Genomic DNA, 23,842 nt, shown 5'->3' with positions numbered 1-23,842 from the left:
GGCTTGGGCAGTCAAAGATGTAACTTTTCTACAAAGAACAAAATGTTGTTGTTGTATTTCTCCTTTAACTGACACTCAAAAAATTTGTTAATCCCTGTCCTTTGGTGGGGAAAGCCTTGTACTTTATCTCTCTGCAGTTCCCACCGTTTATGCCTGGCTTTTTAAGGGAGCTAAAACCTTTTAAAAGACCTGGAACTGTTTATGCAAAGAAGGTTAAAGGCCTCAAGCCAGTTGACACTAGTCCTTCCAAATATTCTTAAGGCAGGGATATCAGGAAAACAGGTCAAGGAGGCAGGGAATTCTGCAGTTCTTACCAGAGAATCCCACCATCCTTAAATACAGTCAGGAGAGAAACCCCTCCTCTCCTTTGCCTTCCTATATTAATCAAAGGATCAGGGTCCTTTGGATTGTGCAGTCTGAGGAGAAAATCTTTCCTGGCGAGAAGCAAATGCTTCTCCTCTTCACTATTGGCCCAAACATGACATTCAGTTTCACATTTAAATAGGATAAAATAACTCAGCCTACCTGTAGAGAAAAGTTCTACAGATAGTTAGTGCTGGGTCTAGATTGTTGAAAGTGTAATTTTAAAAGGCTTCTGGTAAACTCTGATTGGTTGTTTGTTTTTTTTTTTTTTTTGTTAGTAATATCCTGAATTTGCTTTTCTCTGTGCCAGGACAAAATAACTCTTTAACCACCCAGGGTAATTTTAAGTGCAGATAATAAATATTTCATGTAAAATGCCTATTATCCCATGCAAATACAAAGTGTCAAAATAATAAATCAGTGTGAAGTACTTCTACAAGGGTCATTAACTTCCTTTAGTGATTTCTATTATGCAGAAATTCAGTTGATTACTATCTCATTCCACTAGTTAGAGAAGTTCAGGTGTGGTCAGAGAATTGCATCTACCAGATCGTTACACCCTGGAAGAGTGAAACATAAATGTTCTCGCCAGATACTTTGTATGGAATGGAAAAAAAAAAAAAAACAAACAAGAACAAAAAAAAAAAAAAAAAACCAAAAAAAAACCAAAAAAAAACCCCACAAAAAAAAATCCAAGCCACAGCATTATTTTCCTTCCATATTCTCAAGAATACTGAAGATGTACAAACACATTTTACTTCCTCATAACTTAATTTGCCAGGTGAATGGGGAGTGTTTAATTTTTTTTCAAATGCACAGGAGGTTTTTATTGAACAGGTCCATTTCTTGCCTCTGATCAAAAGGTTACTGCCCATGAATTTTAAAGAAAGTTGTTTTAACGCAATATTAGCATAAGAAGCTTAATAATACAAAGCTAGGAGGGAAATTATCCAAAGTTCTTCTGTGATCCTTAATTTTAGAAACTTAAGGGAAGCTATATTACTGATGCTACCTAACAGCATAAATCTTAATGGCAAAGTGACAAAAGAAAACCAACCCAGAAGATACACAGAAAACCTTGCTCAGTTACCAGGAGAGTTTAGTCACATACATTTGTTAACTCCATCCTTTCTGGATCATTATTGTTGTGGCCGGCCTCCATCCCTCTGCTTCTCTTTATTTTATAGGAAAGGTATTCCTGATTTTCAGCATGTCAGATAGGTGAGATGGTATACAAGCCCCCTTTCATTAAAAGATAAGCTGCAGTCCAACACCACTGGCAATTAAAGCCCTGCTAAGAGTTTTCTTATGGGTAAGAACAGCCAGCCTCCTGTGACACCAGCTGGGGTGACCCATCCACTGAGGTCTAAAGCAGCACTTCCCACCTGCAAACCCTGAATATCATTCCAGGTCTGCAGGAAAAAATGTATGAAGTATAAAAAGAGATGCTGGTGGAAAGAGGAAGTGACTTTTTCACAGGCTTCCCAAGCTATGGAGCAATCTGTGGTGGGGTCAGCAGGAAATGACCAGAGACCTCACAAAGACACAAAGAGTCTGTAACCAGAAATATTTGGAAACCCTATTCTTGCTCATCTGACCATCTCACAGAAGGTCCTGAAGTCAATGACCTCACTAAAGTGGCAAAAAATAGACAGCTCATTTTGAAATATACTTCCATACCATTTTTTTTTCTCAGGGACCTCACATGACATCTTAAGAACCAACAGCTTCAAAGGAACAATATTCAATACTGCAACTTCTACTCAGCAATATTTCCTCCTCCGTTCTCAAAACAGTTAGAAAAAACTGAAGGGAGAAAAGGAAAACCACCAAGAGGAATTTAAGAACTGCATTGGAGTGGGGAGGGTAAGGAATAAGAAAGAAAAATCAATAGAATGAAACACAAATTTCAATCCTACAAGCAGCTATTTTTTAACTAACAGCATAAATTCTTAATGGGAAAGTGTCAAAAGAAAACCAACCCAGAAGTTACACAGAAAACCTTGCTCAGTTTCCAGTTACCATGAGAGTTTAGTCACATGCATTTGTTAACTTCATCCTTTCTGCATCTATATTGTTGTGGCCTCCATCCCTCTGCTTCCCTTTATTTTATAGGAAAGGTATTCCTGATTTGTAACCTGCTCTGGGAAGCAGCTGCCCAAGCCAGCATCTCCCCCTCCGTATTGCCTCTGGAATGTGCTGTATCTTATCCTTTATTTTGGCAACAAAAACTCCAATATGTTTTTATTTGCATTTCAGCATGGCTTTTCTGTTTTTACTGTTCTGTTTGGGTGTTTTTTTGACTCTCAATACCTGATTAATTTCTAATCCCACTGTATGAAATTAAGGTACAAGCCCTCAGTTTTCACCCCTGAGCTAAGAGGCTCAGATGCTGAGTGCAGAACACCCTGTTACGATGAAAGGGAAATTCTTAGTTGAAATTTACCTTGTTTTTTCTCACAACTGGGATGACCTAAGAGCACGTGTGCAACCAGCTACCATGGATCAGTTGGTAGGCTGAAACTTACCCGCCTTATTTTCCTAAAGTGGATGTTTGTAATTTCATACAAAGTTATATTTGAAGACATATTTGAAATATTAAAGGAATTGAACTACGCTGTAAGTTTATCTTGTGTGAGAAAACATCCATTTAAGCTAGATGGATTCATTTTAAACTAAACATCCAGCAGAGGCCACAAAGGTGATGAGGGCTCTGGACCATCTCTGCAGGAGCTGGGCCTGATTATTAAGAGGAGTCAGAAAGGGGATCTCATTAATGCATATAAATAACTCAAAGCAGGTGTCAAGAGGATGGTGCCGGACTCTCTTCTGTGGTGCCCAGCGACAGGACAGGGAGCAATGGCCATAAACTAAAACAAGAAGTTCCACCACAAGACGAGGAAGAGTTTCTTTACGATAAGGGTGGCAGAGCACCGCAACAGGCTGCCTAGGGAGGGCGTGTGGATTCTTTTCTCTCAGGACACATTCCAAACCCACCTGGAAACATTCCTGTGTCGCCTGCTCTGGGTGACGCTGCCTTGGTTGGACTGGGTGACCTACAGAGGTCCCTTCCAGCCCTAAGGGTTCTGAGATCTGTACCAAAAGCAGGCCGGACTGGGGTGGTGGGCTGGATTATACATTAGGAGGAAGTTTTGCACCCAGAGGGCGGCGGTGGGGCACTGAGCGGGCTCTCCAGGGAATGGCCACAACCCCAACCCTGCCAGGGTGGGATCGCAGAGGCGGCGCCGCGCAGGGCCGGCAGCGGGACCCCGACGTTCCCGGGGCTTCCCCTCCATGCCGGGACATTTCCGAGCCCCAAGGCTGGCGGGGCCCGGCCCCGTGTGGCGCTGCCGGAGCCCGCCCGGCCTGGGGCGGAGAGGGGCGGCCGCAGGTGCGGGGCGCGGCCGGGGGCGGCCCCGGGGGCGGGCAGGGGAGTCCCCGAGCGGCCCGGGCAGGGCCGCATTTAAGGAGCGGCGTCGGAGCGCGGCAGCCTGGTGACCGCGCCCGCAGCCGCCACCATGCCCGTCAAAGGAGGCACCAAGTGCATCAAGTACCTGCTCTTCGGCTTCAACTTCATCTTCTGGGTGAGGCGCCCCGGGCTGCGTCCCCCGCGCTGCCCGGCGAGGAGCCCGCGGGACGGGGATGGAGGGGACGCGCCGGGAGCCGCGTTTGGTTTGGTTTTTTGATGCCTGTTTTTTGCTGGTTTCTCCACTTGCTGCCCCCCGCCGGAAGGAGAGGGAGCGGGTGCCGGCGTGCTCACCGCTTTATTTTTCACGTTTTTGGGGTTTTATCGAAAGGCGGGTTGAGGGCGCTGCCAGGCGGGGAGGGGGTGCTGGGTTTGTGCAATTCTGCTCCCACTGTGCATCCCCAGCACTGCACACAATCCTCTCCCTAAAACTGTGCGCAGGTCGGGCTCCCTGCCGGCTTTCCCGGTGCCGGGGCTGAGCCCGAGGTGAGCCGGCTCCTCGCAAGTTGTCGTGTGTGTGAGCTCCTCGTTGTCGGTGGGAGCTGTGGCTTCCCTTCGGGTTTAATCTCCTGGAGCAGACCGGCACCCCTCGAATCGCGTCTCCGGTGTGGTTCCTGGCCGGCGTGAGAAAGCATGGCTGAGCCGAGAGGTTGGAGCTGTCCTCAAGCCCTCGGGGCGTGGGCACCTCGATTTAGCGCTGGCTCCTGCGTGGAAAATTACTGCGGGAGCCGCTCGTATGCCTGACGGATAGGAGCAAAGTGTGTGGCTTCAAAAGCTGCGTCTTCTCTCGGCTGTTGGCCGCGGTGTGGCTGTGATGTGGAGGAATGAAGTTGGAGCTGCGGGAAGAAGCCGCGTCTGGAGTCAGTCGCAGCACTGCCCGTGGGACGAGTGGAAGTTGCCGTGTTAATAATGGGCGAAGTGCTCGGGATGTCTCGATGCCGAAATGGGTTGCAGCAGAGTTGAGAATACACAGCTGGGCTGCAGTTGAGGGAAGCTGTGCAAAACTTGACCCAAAAAAGCATATTTTGCCACCCGGGACTCGCCAGCAGCGCTGTCGCATTTGCAGGGTTAGAGCTGATCAGAAGGAAAAGCCTAATAAAACATTGTCTGAAACTTACATTCAAGTGAGTTTCTAAACCTGTTAAACGAGACTGAAGTACTCGTGGTTTGCCTTGTTTTTGTTTGTTTATTTCAAAGCCGTAGACTTTCTGCAGAGTATTTTATGGGACAAAAATTCTTGTTGTGGCAACGGCATTGCCTCAAAGAAGCTTTTAACCTGAGCTTCACCAGCTTGTCTAGGGACCAGGGCTGAGAATAGGGAGAGAGTTTTTGTTTAGCTCGGGATCTACTTGTCGCTTGGGAGTGTCATGATCATGAAGTGCTCAGGCTTTACTTCTACCTTTAGGGGTGCTCGCGAATACAGAATTGTACTGGTGACGGGGTGGATGGAAGGAGAGTGGTGCTGCTGCCCAGAGGAGCTGCGAGATGATGGCTTTTCAAGTTGGCTTCTTGAGGCTAGCAGTATGCAGCTAGGATGTGGGAAAGAGAAGAGGAAGAAAAAAGGAATTAAAAGGAGATAAATGCATCTTGGTGATCCCAGTAAGTGTCTGGAGGCCCCAAGAGGCAGTGAGATGCAAGCAGCTTGGTTCAGCCAGAGATAAGGGAGTGTTTGACCAGCTGGAGTGATCCTTGGTTTGTGGGGACCACCACATGTCATTGTGGCCTGCTGAAAACAGTTGAAGGGGAGTTTAGGGGGTATGGTGTTAGCAAACCTTGTGTCCTCTATGGAGAAATAAAGTAGCTGTATCTTGGGTTATTCCATATTGAACAGCATAAAAAGAAAGGTGTTGTGGAGCTGCCAGCATTAAAAGGCAAGAACCACCCTAATAAGAAAAAAGGCTGTAATGTTTTATTATGGCTTTGCAGATGTGAAAAATCTGTGAAGTAATGGAAGTGTGTTAACAAAACTTGTTGTGCTCAAGTGCGATTCTGTACCTCTGTTTTTTGAAATAAGTTGCCTCAAAAGGATAGGTCAGGAATTTCAGTGGTCTGCAGCAACCCTGCACAGAAGGCTGTGGGTGCCACGTTAGGTGGAATGTACTTGCTTCCATCAGAGGCTTGAACAAGGGTAAGAGGAAGTAGAAAGTCTCAAACAACTTGGTAAAGGAAGCTATTGAAATAAAAATTGAAACTTTCAAATTTGAAGCTGTATGCAAAGGAAGGAAATAAAGGTTCATAAATGCTGCTAATGTTAGCCAAAGGAAAGCTTTAGGAGTAATTTGCAAAAGCAAACCCAAGTAACATACCCCTTCTCAGACACATGAGGAAAAGAGTTTCTCAGGGAGTTCTTCCAGACAGTAATGGCTCCAGGTATAAAAGTTTTGGGAGTGATGTTCAGCAGGACTTTATTTTACTGGGGAAGATTTTCACAGAGTTCTGTGCCATAACCTGTCTTTGACTCTGAATCCTGCACAGGCTTGAACTGACCTTTTGATGCAAAGGAAGTGAAACAGGAGGAGCAGCAAATGTTTGATTAACAATTCTCCAAGGTCACACAACACTTCAGAACATTTAAGTGAGTTGTGATTAGGTAACTCCCCCTGCCTACCATCCCTTCTCTGAGCTGGAATGCAACGAATTGGAGGCTGGGTTTTTGCTTTAGGGTAGTCTGGAGCACACAGGGAGTAGCACACATGGACTATCTGGAGAGAAGATTCCTTAAAAGCTGGTGTACATGTACAGGAGTGACTAGCTACTGCAAGGGGAAGTCAGACTTCATGAAGATGCTGCCTTAGAGCAGAAGCCTGAATGTTGGAGAAGGCGAGGACTGGTTGGCGTTGGTTCACTTGTTCAATATCTCCTGGAAATCTCAGGCCTCTTGTGCAAACCAGGCAGTCCTGGAGTAAGATCCTGGCAAGAATGAGGTAGATGGGTATTGGAGTGGAGGCAGGGCTGTGGTGAGGTGCAGCTCTGCTATTGCAGAGAGAAGCACTGTGCTGGTCAGTATAGCCCCACCTCATCTGAAGAAGAACAGAGGGTACTGCTGGGGTGCTAGCTGGCACCCGTCGTCCAGGGTGATGGAGGTGATAACTGCCAGCTGTCAGAACAGGGTGTGTGACTCTAAACAAAGGCAGGCATCAGGTAATTCCCATGGAAGGCACCAGCAGAAGCTGCCTGGAGATAGGAACTAAATGCTATCAGCTGCTGCCATGGAGCAGTGAAGCCTTGGGAGAAAAGAATCTATGATGTCTTTACAAAAGCACCAGGTGAGTGCTCAGTGTCAACAGAGCAAAACCAGCTTCAGAAATGAAGGACTGAGAGAAGATAGAATATGGTGCGTAAAGCTCCCAAAATCAATGGCATGCTGGTGTCCCACAGTCCTGCAGGCTGCTCTGGTCATCTGCCTGCCTTGAGAGGATCACAGAGAAACTTGGTAATGTTTGGAAAAGAAAGAGGACTGTTTCTGTCATCAGCAATTCTATCTTCAGCATGGAAATGTGCTAGAAATCCTTAGGATCATGATTGTTCAGGCACTAGGTAGGGCCTGACTGTATTGAAAGGGGCAGTGAGCAAGAGCTGTGGGATATTAAGCCAGGAAAGAGGACATTTTTGGAAGGAAAGTGTCACTGTGGGGATAGTGGTGATGCTTTCTCCTCAGAGGGGTAGGTTGGTGAAGGGATAAGTGGTTAATCACAGAATTAATTAGGTTGGAAAAGACCTTTAAGATCATCTAGTCCAACCTGCTAATATGGAGTTCAGTAGCCTTTTGTTAATTTTTTCTTCTCTCAAGGTGCTGTTCATATCCTAGCACAATCTTTAAATGCTCAGCATGTAGCCCAGGAGGTTGGTCCTGGGAAATGCTACCTTCTTTCCTGTTTTCTTAACCCTTCCTGAAGATCTCGTGCTTGATTGATCTGATGGCCTTTCTCTAGCTGGGGAGGCTGGGCATTAACATGGCATTCTCTGAAACTTTTGGGGCTTCAGAGTTTGGCTTAAAATGTTCTTGTGGCCTAAATGGAAGGAAGGGGACATCTTTGGATGTTTGCACCAAGTCCAGTTAAGCATGGATCCATAAGTTTTGGGATTCAATCCTCTCTTTTGAGGGGTAGGAATTAGGGATGGCTGTGTTTCCTCTTGGGATGGAATGTTGCAGCAGGCTCCTTGCTGCTCTTGTGCTGTCCTTGCTGGGGCTGGTGTTCTCCCACCCATGTTTGCAAGCAGCTCTGCTGTCTTGGCATGGCCAGTGCTGGCCCTGGCATCCCTGACAGTCTGCTTTCTAATCATACAAGTTTGGGGGCTGTTTTGGCCTGTGGGAGGGAGGTGTCAAGCCTGATACAGAACTAAAATTTTTTTTCCCACCAGGCTGGCTTGAGCTTGGCAAGAAGTCAATGGAAACAACACATTTCATGCCTTAAACCTGAGCAGTGGAGTGGTCTTAGCAAAGTTGCCTTGGACCAACCTTAGTGTGAGCAATGCTGGATTGCTTTGAGTTGTGTGAGTGACTGCCTTTAGCTGTGCTCCCTTAACTCCTTGGGTTTGCTCAGGCTTGTTGGTCCTGGTGATGAAGTCTTTTCCTAGGAAAACTGTGGGCTTCTGAGCAACCTGGATCACACTAGGCAAATGCCTGCCTGTTCTCCCACTGCCTCCTGATGCTGAACAAAAGCAAGGACTTGCATTAATGCTGGGTTTTCCTCTTGTTAATTTTGTGGAATATGAAGATGTCTGCTGCTAATATTTATGGTTTAATGTATTTTAGGCAAGCAAGTGCTGTAGCACAGAGTTGATGCTGAAATTTTGAGCAGTCATTTTCTTGTTCCTTTTCACTATTGGGCAGCTCTCTTGCCCTGACTTCCTACTCTCCAGAGTGCTGCGTGTTTTATGAATAAATACATTTGTGTGTGGTAGTGCCTGCTGGAGTAAGATGAGCAGAATAAGGCCTGGAGAGCCCTTTTCCTTCTGTAGCTTGAAGATATCTGTGGTTTTGTTCTGAGCCCTAATCTCAGCTGTTTTTGTGCACCAACAACAGCAATTCAGAGGATCTTTCTTCCTCCAAGAGAGGACTTGCAGGATGGGCAGGGAAATATGCACGAGTCTCTTAGTATGTATATATGCAGGCACATGTGAAAACCCCAGAAATTAGTTGCTTTTGCTTTCTGTATAGAACTGGTGCAGTTGCTGGCTACAGTGTAAGAATCTAATGCTGCTTGGGCTCAGCTCAGTGTCTATTGACTCCAGTAAGTTCTGTGGAGTCAGGAATGGAGTTTGGAGTATGTTGCCTTGAGAAGCCTGATGTGAAGCTTCTTAGAGTTCCAGCAGTTCTGGCTCCTATTTGCAATTCTAATTGCAAATATAGTAGACTTACTTCTGAATAGGAACTTGTATGAAATGGGCACTAGTCTTGGCAGTGGTTCAGGAATTTTGTAATGCTGCTCCTACTGTACTGGAGCACCATTTTATTGCAAAAAGTGTTGTGGCATTAACATAGACCACAACATTCTTGAAACTAGCTAAGCAGAAAGAAAATACTTCCTTTCCAATCCACTTTTTTCCAAACTAGTTTGAAAATAGCTGCAGTTTCTTGTATAACTGCAAGCCCCCATTAGCACAAGTGTTTCAAAACTCTGAAAACCTGTGCTGCTGTGGATAACACTAATTCTGTAATTGAGGGTTTAGAGTGATGTTGAGCCTCACCTGTACTTACTGTTTATGCGTTTTTATTTATGGAGTACCAGCCAGTGAAAGGACAGAAACAGTTCATTACTACTCATAATGTTCTCAATTTCTTTGCATGTGCTTTGCAACGTTGTAGATCTGGTCCTAGCTTTCTTAGTTCAGTCTAAAACAGTAAGAAGTAAATTCTTATGCAGTCAGGTTTTTAGCTTAAAGTTCAAGTGTTTATCAAATGAAGATGGTGACTTTTTAATATCTTATTGTCACATCCTGTTGTAAACCCATATATGGAACAGTAGTGTTAAGCCTGACATACCATCTTACTTCAAGAAAAAAAAAGGTGTTCTGTTAGATGACAACACTGAAAATAGTATTTATTTTTGACTGACTTCTTTATTTTCACCTGATGATGTACCTTCTGCTAGAGGTAATGCCATGAGCATGGTAGAAGTTGTATGTAAACTTGGCCTGAAGGTGTCAAAATGGCAAAACCCACCTTTTTTTTTTTTTTTTTTTTTTTTTTTGTGCAAGGGCGTTTATTTTTACAGGCTTTGAGCCATTTATCAGGCGGTCTTGAACTGTCTGATTACTTCCCTATCCCTGCCTCCACCCTGTGGAAGTGCAGGAAGGGCTGGGGAAGGGTGTCCCCTTCCCAAAGCTTTGTCTGCTGGGACAAAGAACTGTCTGAGGACTTGGTAAGTGCTTGGACCTTGAGCTCCTTGAGAGGCAATTCCGCCTGTGGAAATATAAGATGCTCTAAGAGGTCTGAGGCAAATGGGCTGATTGTCCCTTAACAAGGGAACAAGGTCAGACGGGACTGAACAAAATGGTCCTTCCAAAATAGTGGTTAAATCAAAAATAAACTTCCTAGCTTTTCAAAATAGCGTCACACATTGTGCTGGTATGGGTTGTGTTAACACAATTGGTGTTTTGGATTTGTTTGGTTTTTTTGTTTGATTGGGGGTTTTTGTTGTTTGTTTTTTTTTTTTGTTTTGGTTTGGGGTTTTTTTGTGGTGGTTTTTGGTTTCTTTGTTTTGTTTTTTGTTTTGCTTTTTTTTTTTGGTGGTGGTGGTGGTTTTTTTTAAAAAAAAATCTCAAGGTTTTAAAATGTGTTTATGGCATTATTATTAAATATAAGGGTTTCCTGTGTAAGCCTTCTGCTGGGGGAGTGATATCTGCAAAACCTCGTGTGTCAGAGCGGGACAGAAATCCTGTGGGAATTGTTTGGTAGTGTGAGAGTGGGACAGAAATCCTGTGGGAATTGTTTGGTAGTGTGAGAGTGGGACAGAAATCCTGTGGGAATTGTTTGGTAGTGTGAGAGTGGGACAGAAATCCTGTGGGAATTGTTTGGTAGTGTCAGAGCTGGACAGAAATCCTGTGGGAATTGTTTGGTAGTGTCAGAGCGGGACAGAAATCCTATGGGAATTGTTTGGTAGTGTCAGAGCTGGACAGAAATCCTGTGGGAATTGTTTGGTAGTGTGAGAGTGGGGCAGATATCCTGTAGGAATTTTTTGGTAGTGTGAGAGTGGGGCAGATATCCTGTAGGAATTTTTTGGTAGTGTTCAGTGCTGAGGCACACTGAACTCAAGCTCAGGTCAGCCAGGGGTGGTGAGGGGAGGAAGGCAGAGTGTTCAGTGTGGCTGCAGCCTCCAGGATACACAGGTTTTCTCATCTCCAGTGCATCCTGACTAGCTCAGGTCCTTTCTCACTTTTCTCACATGGAAGGCTGGGACACGCCTTTAGATGTACCCAGAGGCGAAGCAAGGGAAACATGCAGGGCTATGTAAGAAAGGAAGATAGACCAAAAAAGCTGTTTTTCCTGTTGGAACAGGCAGAAAGCTGCATGGCAGGAGTGAGCTTTAGGGGCAAAGGGGGTGTGTGTCCATGTAATCGACAAAAAAAACAACCTGAGAAGCCTCCACAGGGCTGGGAGAGGAGTGGCCAGGTAGTTTTACCATTGTTGCAGCCCTGGAACAGCCAAGCAGAGCAGGAATGAGCTGGGAGTAGTGGTTAGGGCAAACAAGGAAGCCTGGTTTGTTGGAGCAGGGAAGTCAGTGGTGTAATTGTGCCAGGACATACTTGGAAAATCACTGCCACAAACTTTTCCAAAACAGCAAAGTGAACAGTATCCATTTAACTTCACGTTTTGGCCAGATTGGAAAAAACACAACCAGCTCTCTTTGCTGTACTTGTCACTATGGAAACATACTACTTACCTGTCTGATAAGCTCACAAACCCATCCTCTTTGTGTATGTGAAACCAGACAAAATGGATTACTTTCAGGAGTACAGTGTTGTTCTTTTCCAGCTAAATTTCTTTCAGCGCAGGATAGAGCTACTCTGAATTTTTAGAATGCTGAACACAGTATTGCTCAACTCCTGTGACAAATTAGGTCTGTTGGATGGGGAATCCCCTTGGATTACCAAAAAAATACCAGCAACAATTAGATTATCTGGGGATCTGCTTCCATACAGCCGAGGCTGGGGGCTTTGCACCCCTTTCCCAAGGAAGGAAAAACTCCCAAACCATCCCAGCACCAGTCCCATCCTGCTGGCATAGCAAGGGTGAGCAGGGAGGTTTGACAGTGCCTCAGTCTCTAGTGTGCCACACTGGCCAGGGATGCTGGCAAATGCCCGTAGAGCTGTGCTTTTCTCTTCCTCAGAGGCTGGTGTTGCTGTGTCCTCATTTCTCCCTTGTTTTGATGGAAACTTGAAGCTTCAAGTTTCTTGACTGCTGCTTTAAAACTGCCTTTTTTTAGTTCAGTGGTCAGTGTGGGTAGGAAGAGCACAAACTGAGAGCATAAGTCGGCTTTCCTTAAGGAACTGAGACAGAAAGTCTCTTATTCTTGCATGAAGAAAGACTTATTCTTGCATTTTATTTCTAATCCACCATGCAGAGAATTATCACTCTGTTTAATTCTACCACTTTTTTTAGTGCTGTGCAGCAGTTCACTGGCATGACGTGTTATCACTGTTCTGTGATCCTGTAAGTCTCTTGTCTCCCTGGCATCTTCTTAAATCTTTCCCACAGAGTGACTGCTTTTCCAAGGAGAAAACATGCCATGTACCTCTGTGTGCTGCTGGGGAAGAGTTAAATTTGTGTTTTGAAAGAAACTATATGAGGTACATCATCTCTGCCCAATGTGAACAGACCAGTTTGTTTCTGGAGGCCATTAACTGAGCCTTCTCCTTTGCTTTTGGAATCTTAAGATTATCTGCTTGGTTACAGCATGGCTTAAGAGTTTCTTTTCTTCAGTTTTACAGTCCTTTTCTGTGCCCTGCTCCATTTGCAGAGCTCCCTACTCAAGTACTAGAACTTGTCAAGCTGTAAATAAATTTGGTAGGTGAGAAGAGCTGGGTGTTCAGCCTTGTGGCTTCACAATTTGTGAGTTCCTGGCAAAACCAGCGGAGGCTCTAGATTTCTTCTAATGATGGGATCTGGATCAGCTATAAAAGCTGACAACTGCTGGATGACCCAGAAGAGGGATCCTCAAGCAGAGTGTTATTGAACACTGGGTTGTGGGAATGTGTCTGGTGACTTAACATCAGTCTCAAAGCAGAGTTTTTTACATCACTAAGCCTTTCTGATGTTTGAATGGGGGTGAGATGAGGTGGCAAAGGCTTTTTGAAGTGATGATGCAGGCGGGAGAGCAGGTAGAGCAGTAACCCTTGTCTCTGTCAGCTCTCTTTTGTGCCTCTCCCTCCCCTCGGGGTGCAGCTGTGGCACAAGAAATTGAAATAATGACACTGTTGTGGCGTTCTGGGTTGTACCAAGGTGCTCCAGCATAATTTAATCATCTTGTCAGGGTGGCCCTAGCAAGGCAAGCAGGAGGTGTGTGCAGGTGTGCCTTGGGAGTAAGCACCAGAAACACCAACAAAGGCCTTTTGCTTAGGTCTGGAATCCTCCAGGTGGTTTTATATGGCTTTGGGTTGTGTGTCATTTGATCTGTTTTCCCAGCTACAGCCCTGCAGCTCCTCTTGGAGGCAGGCCTGGCACTCGGGTTCCTGCCATACAGGAAAAGCTGGTTTAGGAAAGCTGGGGCTGTCTGTGAGCAGGGAGAAGGGATGCTCAGGCTCCCACCTCTCAGGTGGGCTTGGTGTGGAAGGGATGTTGTATCCTTAGGTGCTCACCAAGGGAATGCTGCCCATATTCCCACTAAAAATTGCCATTGTTAAACAATTCCCAGTTTCTTAGAGGCAAATCAGGAATGTTGTTTCTTTCTGCAAGGACCTTCTTATCAGAGGTCAGGCGTTGTTGGGATTTTCTTTTTGCTTTTCATGTGTGCTTTGCCTGACCAAAGCACCAGACTTCATAAACTTACTGCTCACTCTTAAGTTTAAATTTTTAATGTCTGCTGCAATATTTGAGGTTTCTGTCCTCATCTCACTTTTGTAGAACTTTTTTTAATAGTTAAATGATCTTCAAAGGAAGAGCTGGGAAGCACACTGCAGCTTTATACTTTGTCTGGTCTCTTCATTTTTTTACAAGCAAGAAAACTCCATTTTTTTTTTCTTTTTTAAAGGGGGATTCAGTCTATTCAAAGCAAACTGTTGCCATTGGCCTTATCAGAGTGCAATTCGCTCTCTTGCAACACTTCCTGTGGCTTTTGCCAGCTGTTTCATCCAGAGGCTAATTTATACACAAAGTGACTTGCTGCAAACACAAGCACCAATGTTAAGAGGAACCTGGAGGCATACAGGCAGAGATGATAAAATTAAATATTACCTAAAATTTGATTGTATTGCTCCAGATCAGCAATGTTCTACTGCTGCAGCTGGTATTTTCTTATTCCTGTCAGTGTGGTTACTTAATGGGTTGGTTTTATCTTGTTTGGCAAGAGCAGCACTCTTCCTGAACTCCCTTCCATGGTACACAGAACTCTCATCAGTCTGCTTAATACACCAAAACTTCCAGCTGGCCTCACAAGGCACTTTTCCTTGTGATACACTTGCTCTTCAGTGTGAAGCTTTAAGGTCACTAAGCCATGCAATGTCTGCAGCCACCCAGAATAAAAGAATGTGTGGAAGGATCACTGGAAATACCGACACTTGGCTAAACCTTGGATATTTTCAGAAAGGAACAACAATGGAATTGTTCTCCTGTGGCATTGGAGTTTATATTATGTAAATGCCTCTGTCCAGGTGCCTCATGTCTGGAACTTCGTTTATATGTTGGTATCCCCATCCTTTTATGCTTGTCCTTCGTCACCAGCTCTTTAAATAAAAGCTGTATCCTGTGTTTGCTTCTGATTTTGTTATTAATGCAAGGCTGGGTGGATTAGTTGGTATCATTTTAACAAGCCTTCCTTGTTCTTACAGCTTGCAGGGACAGCAGTGCTTGCAATTGGACTATGGCTTCACTTTGATTCACAGACCAAAAGCGTCTTTGAACTGGAATCTGACACAAAGTTTTACACAGGTGAGCTGGGGGATCGCTCAGGGGATAAGGTCACATTTTTGTGCCCTAATTTCCAGGCCACTCAGAAACCTTGGCCTTTCTTAAAGAGTGAAAAGGCAAAACAGCCTGAGAGCAGCTTCCCTGGCTGTTGGGGGCAGCTTCCCCTATGAGCTCTTGTGCAGACAGCAGTGCTGTCATGTGAATGGGTTCTTGGCTCTTCAGCCTTTTTCCCACAGAAGTTTGTCTCTGTTGCTGTCAGTAAATATTTTGTAATCCCAGGGGCTCCTGGAAGACAGAGGATGTTTCTTCCTGATGCTCGTCACCATATGTGTCAGCAAAGTTTCACACTAAACCAATTGAGTAATTAGTATTTTTTCTCCAGAGTGACCAACCTGAGCTACCCAAAACACAACTCTGTTGCCTCATTTCTCAGAAGGAGCACGTGCACTGTTGTCTAACTTGTAAAGCCCCACGTCTCCTAATTCATCCTGAGCTGAATGGGAGGAATGCACAAATATCTTGGTGCATATGAGAATTATTCCAGCCAGCAGGGATCAATGTAGCTTTAGCTAGACCATATGGAAGGTGTTTGTAAGATCATTAATTAGGGGACACACACATTTTTAGTTAGTTAATGTCATAGGAATTCCTAAATGAACTGGATTTTATCTGAACTTTGATTTTGATCTCTACAGTCGCTTTTAAGCTTGGGCAGGGGAGCACACATAATTTGGTTATTGTCACCTGTAGGTGCTCAGACCCTTGGAGCACCTCTGCTATGATGAAAGGCTGAGGAATTGGGATTGGTGGGGAACAGAAGGCTTTGGGGTGACCTCACTGTGGCCTTTCAGTACCTGAAGGGAACCCACAGGAAGGATGGAGAGAAACTCTTGACAAGGGCCTGGAGTGACAGAACAAGGGGGAATGGCTTCACACGGACAGAGAGCAGGGTTAGACTGGATATAAGAAGAAATTCTTCCCTGTGTGAGTGGTGATGCCCTGACACAGGTTGCCCAGAGCAGCTGTGGCTGCCCCATCCCTGGAAGCCCAGGGCCAGGCTGGATGGGGCTCTGAGCAACCTGGGCTAGTGGAAGGTGTCCCTGCCTGTGGCAGGGGGCTGGAATTAGGCAATCTTTAAAGTCTTTAAAGGATAGCTTCATCTTTCTCTTGCCAAAAAACTGTCTTCTGTCCTTGGCTACTCAGCTGTGACAGCTCCCAGGCTGGTGTCTGAAGGGTCACTTGCAAGGAGGTGCAATTTATGCTGCAGCCTCTTAGTCCTAGGGTGGCCTGTACCTGCAGGGAATACTGTTAGGAATGGTGTAGAGGCCAGAGTTGGGAATATTGAGATGCTCATGGGACTTCACAAGGAAGCTGCAGGCATGCAGACAGGTTATCTGTGGGAAAATCTGTGGTTTGACCTTGATATGATGGCATCTTAGCAAACTGGATGGTTCTTGGAGCTGCCAGAAAGAGTCCCAGATGTTTCTAAGTGGACCTCAGAAAAAGAACAGAACTCTAAACTTGGCTGTTGAGCTGAATATTTAACAAGTCTTATTTTGGGTAGTCTAAAACAACTCTTTCACCTCCTAAAACATACATTTTTTATGGTGTGATGCTTAAGCTACTGGCTGGATGCAGCCAGTGAAACCTGCTTGAAATCTCTGTAGGTTTAACTGAGTTTTAAAAAGAAGCTCAGTAGGAATTTCTGCTGCAACATAATTTTCTGGGAGTAGTTACTGACTGCAGTAAGTTACAAAGCAAGTTACCTCAAAGGCTTTCTGCACAACTCAATATGGAATAAGTGGTACTGATGGACCTTTTTTCCCCCTTCTTCTTCAAAATGGAAAAAGGTTAAGCTGAGGTTAAAAAGTCCATATGGGAATTTCCTCCTGATAAGAAATGTCAGGTTTAATCCCTTACAAATGCTGCATTAAGGAGATGTTTATTTTGGCAGCTAATCTTATTGGTTTGCATCTAGAATATTTCACTTGCAAATGCTTACATCTGGCTCCCTTTAATTAGTATTGATTGGGTCCCTGAACTGTTTCTATGTCCCAATTGATAGAAGTGTCCTGCTTGTTCAATGTGCTTTGTGCTGATTCTTTGATGCTTCACCACCCCTGTAATATTCCTTGCCATCCTTTGGGAGTTTTCTTGTTTTTTTGCTCACCACAACTTGCTGCTGTCTCCAGCTCACAGCTATGATGATTAGGCTGGTTGTTCCCAAGTTCAGGAGCCAGAGGATTTGGTGTAAATGGAGCCTTTTACCTCAGAAATGTTTTCTCTTTCTGCTTCAACATACTCACTACCTTATTTCTGGGCAGAGTAGTTTACAAGACCAGACATTTTTTTAATAATCTGGAGAAGCATCTGCTTCAAGACTTTGCAGTTGTTGATAAATCACTGTTCCAGTTGTCTCTATCTTCACCTGAGGAGAAGTTGATAACTCTTGGCTCTGGGAGAAGCTGATGTAAAAAGTGTCTTACAGCTTGTCTTAGATGGCTTTATCTTGCCCATTTTCTAAAGCTTGTGAAACTGCAATAGGGGTACACATTGTGTCAAAATGAAGGTTTTATATATAATTTTTTCAGATGCATTTGCTTTGAAAATTAAGCACAAGCCTCTTTTCTCTATTTTTTTTTTTTTTTTTTAACTTGAAATACCTCGGTAAAAAAACTTAAACCTTGGCAAAAGCTACCAATGCTGTTTGTGGAGTAATTAATTTCATACCTTGCTTCTGAGGTCTCAATGACCTGCACACCTTTGTCTTCCTCCTCCCTAGGTGTTTACATCCTTATTGGAGCTGGTGCCCTTATGATGCTGGTTGGTTTCTTGGGATGTTGTGGTGCATCACAGGAATCTCAGTGTATGCTTGGCCTGGTAAGTGCTCAGGGTAATGCTTAAATTTTTGAGCAGCATGATGAGTAAGGAAGGAAAATATTACTGTGTAAATCAAGGGCAGGAGATTGTGGACCCAGAACAATCAGAGCGTTTAAATTCATGGTCACCTACACAATGCTAAAATGTTAAATATAGTTCTCATTTCTGGCCGGAAATCCAGATGCTCCTGCTGCATTTGAACAGAGGATGATATCAAGAGGCTGGATGTGTCTGACATACACTGAAGTGTCAAGGCTGGGAATATTGTGAACACAGAACTAAAATATTGATAAGAACAGTGCTATCATTGCTAGACAGTTCATTGTGGATTCTGAAGGTGGTGCAGTCTTTAATCTCTGAGACCAGAACTGTGGTATTTGGTGCTTGAAACAACAAGGCTCTACTGTTGATAATCACAGGATGAGCTCTTCTAGTTGACAACTGCTCTGAAAGCCAATTACTGGAGAGCAACCTCATTGTTTTCAGACTGGGGGGGCCAGTAGAGCTTACTGGGTTCATGCACATCTGTGCACTTGCAAAACTACTCATCCAAATAACCAGGAGGCTTAGTTAATAAAAGTCAACTACTACAGACACTGAAAGAACAATTCCCCTTCTGTGTCACAGAAGAACCTAAATTCAAGTATTTGTTGCAAATGATACCTCTAGCCCTTTGAAATTCTGAGTATCTCTTTAAAGTGCTCCTAAATGATAGTAGTGTTTTGGGTCTGGTAGTCAGTGAGAGACAGAACACTTTTGTGTTTTATGGGATATACAACAAAATGACCAGTAGCTCTCTGGGAGTTGGTGGCAAGCCAGGAATTAAGTAATGACTCCTAAAGCAACAGGAGTGACAAACCAGAGTAAAGAATTGGTACAAGCTGTTGTGATGTGTCTGGATGACTTGGGCAGCTTCAAAGTTGGAGTTAACAGATGATTGGCTTTAATTAACACTGATCAAAAAGCAGGATTGCTGCTTGAAAAGCACTGCCAGACTTTGTGACGCTCCTGGGAAGAAGTGCTGACCCAGTGTCCTTTTTCCTGGTGTTACCAATGTCTCAGACCTCCAACTGCAACCTGCTCGAGTGACACCTCCCACAAGTCTGGACAAACTTGCAGTGTGTGTGTGTGATGCTGGTTTGTGGTGCTCTGGCCTTCATGAATAACGCAGTCTTTCTTTTCTAGTTCTTCTTCTTCCTTTTTGTGATTTTTGCCCTTGAAATTGCTGCTGGGATCTGGGGATTTTCAAATAAAGAAAAGGTAGGTTTATACTCTTTAAAGTTGGGAGTGGTGGGATGCTGGAACAGGTTTCCCAGAAAAGCTGTGGCTGCTCCATCCCTGGCAGTGTCCAAGGCCAGGCTGGATGGGGCTCTGAGCAGCCTGGGCTAGTGGAAGGTGTCCCTGCCCATGGCAGAGGGGCAGGACTTAGGTGATCTCAAAATCTCCTTTCTGACCCCAAACACTCCATGATTCTATGAATGTGCCCACAGTCAGCAATCTGCTGACATCTATATTAGTACAAGTCAAATCCTTATTACCCAGGGAATTTGGGGGAGAGGAAAAAGGCTGATTCAAGCAAAACAACATAAAAAATCTAACTGTAGTATTTAAACATGAGACTGTATCAGGGAAGCCAGAGTCCAAGAATCTGTTGCATGCTAGAGGTGCCCTCCGGAGAGTACCTGACTGAGCTGTGAGGTGAAGCAGGCTGGCTGGGAGGCTTTACCACTTCCAGAGGGGAGCTGGGACAGCTGAGAGCTGAGTGTATCTGCACCTGAAGCATGACTAATATGGCCTCTCCCTCCCGAGCCATCAAGATTCTGTCTTGTTTCAAAATCACATGCTTGGTGACCAGGGTTGCTTTTCTGCTCACTTTGTATTATACAATAGGGAAATATAGAAACTTCTGGAGTATAGTAGAATAGGGAATATTTTTGGGCAGTCAGTGGGCAAAGGCTTGGTTCTCTCAATCCTGTTAGAAGGTCAGAGATTTGGAAGGGGAAACAGTCTTACTGTTTAGGTGTGGCTATTAAAGTAAGTGTACAGTTATTTCTCACCTGAAACAGGTGAGCCTTCTGTCCACCTTCTATTTGTACATGGCAGAAGAATGGGTGTTGTAGGCTGCAGGAGTTTTGATGACTGACTTGCTGAAAGCAAGATTTTCATAATTAATACAAGGTACAGCACTAACACACCATTAATACACAACTCTTTGCTTTTCCTTAGATTATTAGTGAGTTAAAGGAGTTCTACAATGACACCTACAGAAAGAGAGTTCAGCCAGGTGCCAGAGACACCCTGAAAGCACTTCACTTTGCTGTAAGTATATGGTTCTGCTTAACCTGGAAAGTAATGCAGCTGTTCCTTACACTGTTACTCATGCCACCTAGTCCCCTGTACAAATTTTTTACTTGTTAGAAGAAACCAAAGATCGCAGAGAAGTGTGGTATAAATGAATTCAGGATGCCTTTTTTTTTTTGTCCTCTGAAGTGTCTAGAACTAGTTCTTGTTTTTGTAAAGCTCAGCAGCAGACTGGGAAACCCTGGATCTGTGCTACTGAGCTACTGGCACCCTAGTATGCACACGTGCATATCTGTGTTCAGCCTTGTGTCTGTAAGGAGCACAGGCTGTTGCCAAAATGATTTTGTGTGTACTTAAAGAGATCTAGCTCTTCCTTTCAGAAACTTGTCCTTCAATTTAATAAAGGTTTGTTAAAATTAGGTTTATAGCAGTCATTTTGACAGGACTTGGGCTGTAATAAAAACTAGCATAAATTATTTGGGGTTTTTTGTTTGTTTGTTTGTTTTACCAAGATTACTGAACAAAAATAAGGATTGTTTAACCTGGGGCTCTTTTTGTGTTTTCTGTTGTAGCTAAACTGCTGTGGCCTCAATGGAGCTATAGAGCCCCAGTACATGGACACCTGTCCAGCAAAGACAGTGTCTGAGTCATTCTCTGTGAAGGTAAAGCTTGATATAATTCACCATCAGCTCTGCCCAGTGGGTAGAGTAAGAAACACGCTTCAGGAAACCCTCCTAGTCTGTGGGAAATGCCCATGTCACACTGCTGTGGCAGTCTTTGTCTGTGATCAGGCTGGTGGTGAAAAACAAACCCACCATTAGCATGGAAAGAACAAGCAGGAAGTCTGACCTTGTTCAGGATATGTGCAGTCTATGTGTCACAGACTCACTGCTGGGGTGGGCAGTGGAAGATCAAAAGTTTGCCTAGAAAGAACCTCCTCACAATGCCTTGAGAGCTCTGTTCTCCTCAGTGCATCTTCCTGGTGTTTGCTGGGAGCTGTCAACTCCCTCCTGCTTGGGGAGAAGTAGAGCTTGGGGTGGGAGCAAGTCTGAAGCTTCAGCAAGGACAGGGAGAGGGGGGTAAGGGTTGGTAGCCTGTTCAGGTGAGTTGGTGACTGTGAAGGCAGTTCTGTAAATCAGGTTTCCCTGCTGGAGTATTGCTGCAGAGGTGCCTGTGTACCAAAAAATAACAGGAGAAAACAGCTTTTGTAGTTTTTAACCACCCTTTTTTCTCTTTTCCTTACAAGCATCCTGTGTTCTTGCTTTATGCTCCAAGACAGTTTGAGTCCTTCTATGGTTCTTACCATGCAGGAATTCAATTAATGACTTGGGGTTTTTTAACTTTAATTAACAATTCACATATCTGCCCACATGAGACCATTCAGTCTTTATCTTTAGTCCTGTCTGTGCAGTTTGATTTGGAGTGTGTGGGAGTAGCTGAGCCTGCATGCAGGTTTTGTTTAGTTTTATTCTGCTGTGTGTTTTAGCTTCATCTGTTGACTTCATCTTGTGATGCCCATTCCCAATTGTAGAAAAACAGTGGATAGATTACAAGATCAAAGGGCTGTAATGGAGTGTGCCTCTAAGAAGCAGTGCTGTGTTGGTATTTTGATTGAACTGACTCATTCTCATCAGTATACCCCTTTAATCTCAGATTCAGTATTTCTTTCTAGACTGGATAAGGAACAGCAACAGAAAAAGGTAGTTTTCAGCAGCTCACTGATGTTTGCTGCTGCAACAAGCAGGACAGAGGCTGGGATGAGACTTTGACCACCTACCAAGCTCTGAAAGATTTATACCTCTGTAAAAGTGCCTTGTGCTTTTTATTGGCCAGCATGTGTCTGTTCTGGGGAAAGGACTATACTTTTTTATTTTTTAGTTGCAAAGGTAAATTATTTGTCCTGGTAGCATTAAACTGGCCCCTCTATGGATCTGCCCCTAGCCTAGGGTATCCTGATATTCCCATGTACTGTGGGTTCATGAGGTGTCTGCAAAATTACAGTAGCAATTGGCAATATCGAGTGGCTTTAAATCTCATTTGATAAGGGGTAAGCAATGCATCATCTGAAGTGCTGACAGCCAGTGGTAACAAGCCAAGCCTGATCAACTGCATGTTCAGATTGCTGTAGTCAAGGTGCTGTTAACAAGTCTGAGGTACTTGAAGAGTAGATGTAAACTTCTCTATCAGCTCTTGTGTAGGACCATCCCTGGCTCTCTTTAAGGATGCAACAGTAAAGGCCAGATCAAAGCAGCTTCTAAAAGATGAGTCTTCAAATGAACCTTGTGTGTGTAAAACACTAATGAAGCATCTGTTCCATTTCAGCCCTGCCCTGATGCCATTGATTATGTCTTCAAATCCAAATTCAATGTCATTGGAGCAGTTGGCCTTGGCATTGCTGTAATGATGGTGAGTTTCCAGATTATTTAGAGGGTGCTCGGAGGATACACAGAGCAGAAGTCTTGTAGAGCAGTGCCTAGCCCTGCAGCCCACAAGGCCATTCTGCTGAGGACAAGTCCCAGCAGGATCAGGGTGTGTGCTGCAGGGCCCTGAGGCAGTGCAGAGGCTGGGATGTCTCAGGCCTCCCTGCTTCTGCTTTGGATTAGGATCTGCCTCCTTGCACTCTTAGCAATTATGAAATCAGTGATGTATGTATATATGGAGTGAAGATGTATGGATCATGTTGCTGGCCCACATCTTAATCCTAATATCTGCTGGGGATTCTTCTCTTTCCTTTGTAACAATTACAGGCTCTGCTAGAGGGCTGAAATAACAGCCCTGTGCTAGAGGGCTGCTAAAAAAACTTGCACTTGTGTTTGACCTCTCTGGAGAAAAGCATATATTGTGATGATCAAAGCTTTCTTAGGAGATATGGCAGTGGTTTATAGTTGCTGGTGCTGTGCCAGGGCCAGAAGTTGGACTTGAAGATCCTTTTGGGTCCCTTCCAACTTGACATACTCTGTTTTCAAGTACAGAGATGAGTGGGATTCCTGGGAATGAACTATGGAGATTGGGAGGTAGGGAATGACAGGGTAAAGTGTAAAAATACAGAATAAATGTGACCTCTGGGCTGTGAAGAGCAGCTTGTCCTCATGCTGATAAAAGCACATGTTCTTATCATGCTTCTCATGCTTTCCTTTCCCGATTTCTAATCTGTGTGCTTTCTCTGCAGATTGTTGGCATGATATTCAGTATGGTTCTGTGCTGTGCCATCCGCAGAGAAAGAGAGATGGTCTAAGAGCTGCAAACCCAAGATTTCTGCACTATAAAAATCCTCACCATTAACTTTCGCGTTCTGAGAGCATTTCTAAAATGTTATATATTTGTTACCTTTTTAATGCTTTATTTGGTACTGATGTAGGTTTGCTTTTTACGGTACAGGTTAAAATGATAAAGGTTTATCTGACTCAAGACAAACATTGTACATAAAATATCTGACTTTCTTGAAACTTACATAATTTGGATGTAATTTATGTTGGAGACAATTTGATACTTAATAAAGAGTAAGATGTATTGTTTGTGGGGGAGAGGAGATGTTGCTATGTTGATTGATCCCACTGTTTGATGCATAGAAAGGAGTTGAGGTTGCACAACATGTTAAGTGTTTTTGGGATAATGCAGGAAAGCACTCCTATGCTAATGCCCCATGTTAGAAGGGAATGGGAGATGCTGTCAGAAGCATGTCAGGGAAGGTGTGATCATGCCTCTTTCCTTGGTGTGTGTGTGAATGAAAGCAGGTCTTAAGTACATTCCTAAATGTCACTGCT

At 44.3% G+C, this 23,842-nt stretch overlaps 1 protein-coding gene across 1 annotated transcript; it reads left to right on the top strand.

Annotated features, from left to right (window-relative positions):
- The first annotated feature begins 3,815 nt into the window (after nt 1–3,815).
- Nucleotides 3,816–23,602, top strand: CD9 (CD9 molecule). The gene is made up of 8 exons (XM_021540060.2): nt 3,816–3,947; nt 14,819–14,918; nt 17,680–17,777; nt 18,963–19,037; nt 20,004–20,096; nt 20,651–20,740; nt 22,401–22,484; nt 23,248–23,602. Exons 1-8 carry the CDS (start codon nt 3,882–3,884, stop codon nt 23,311–23,313), a joined length of 672 nt encoding a protein of 223 aa, XP_021395735.1. The 5' UTR covers nt 3,816–3,881; the 3' UTR covers nt 23,314–23,602.
- The last annotated feature ends 240 nt before the right edge of the window (nt 23,603–23,842 follow it).

This window comes from Lonchura striata, chromosome 5 (assembly GCF_046129695.1).
Source record: "Lonchura striata isolate bLonStr1 chromosome 5, bLonStr1.mat, whole genome shotgun sequence".
Classification (NCBI taxonomy): domain Eukaryota; kingdom Metazoa; phylum Chordata; class Aves; order Passeriformes; family Estrildidae; genus Lonchura; species Lonchura striata.
Note: the sequence above shows the minus strand (reverse complement) of the source record. Positions and strands in the feature narration are given on the sequence as shown.

Coding starts and splice junctions, on each gene's coding strand:
- CD9 (XM_021540060.2), top strand. CDS start 3,882: ATGCCCGTCAAAGGAGGCACCAAGTGCATCAAGTACCTGCTCTTCGGC. Junction 19,038..20,003: donor GATTTTCAAATAAAGAAAAG/GTAGGTTTATAC, acceptor GCTTTTCCTTAG/ATTATTAGTGAGTTAAAGGA. Junction 20,097..20,650: donor TGAAAGCACTTCACTTTGCT/GTAAGTATATGG, acceptor TTTCTGTTGTAG/CTAAACTGCTGTGGCCTCAA.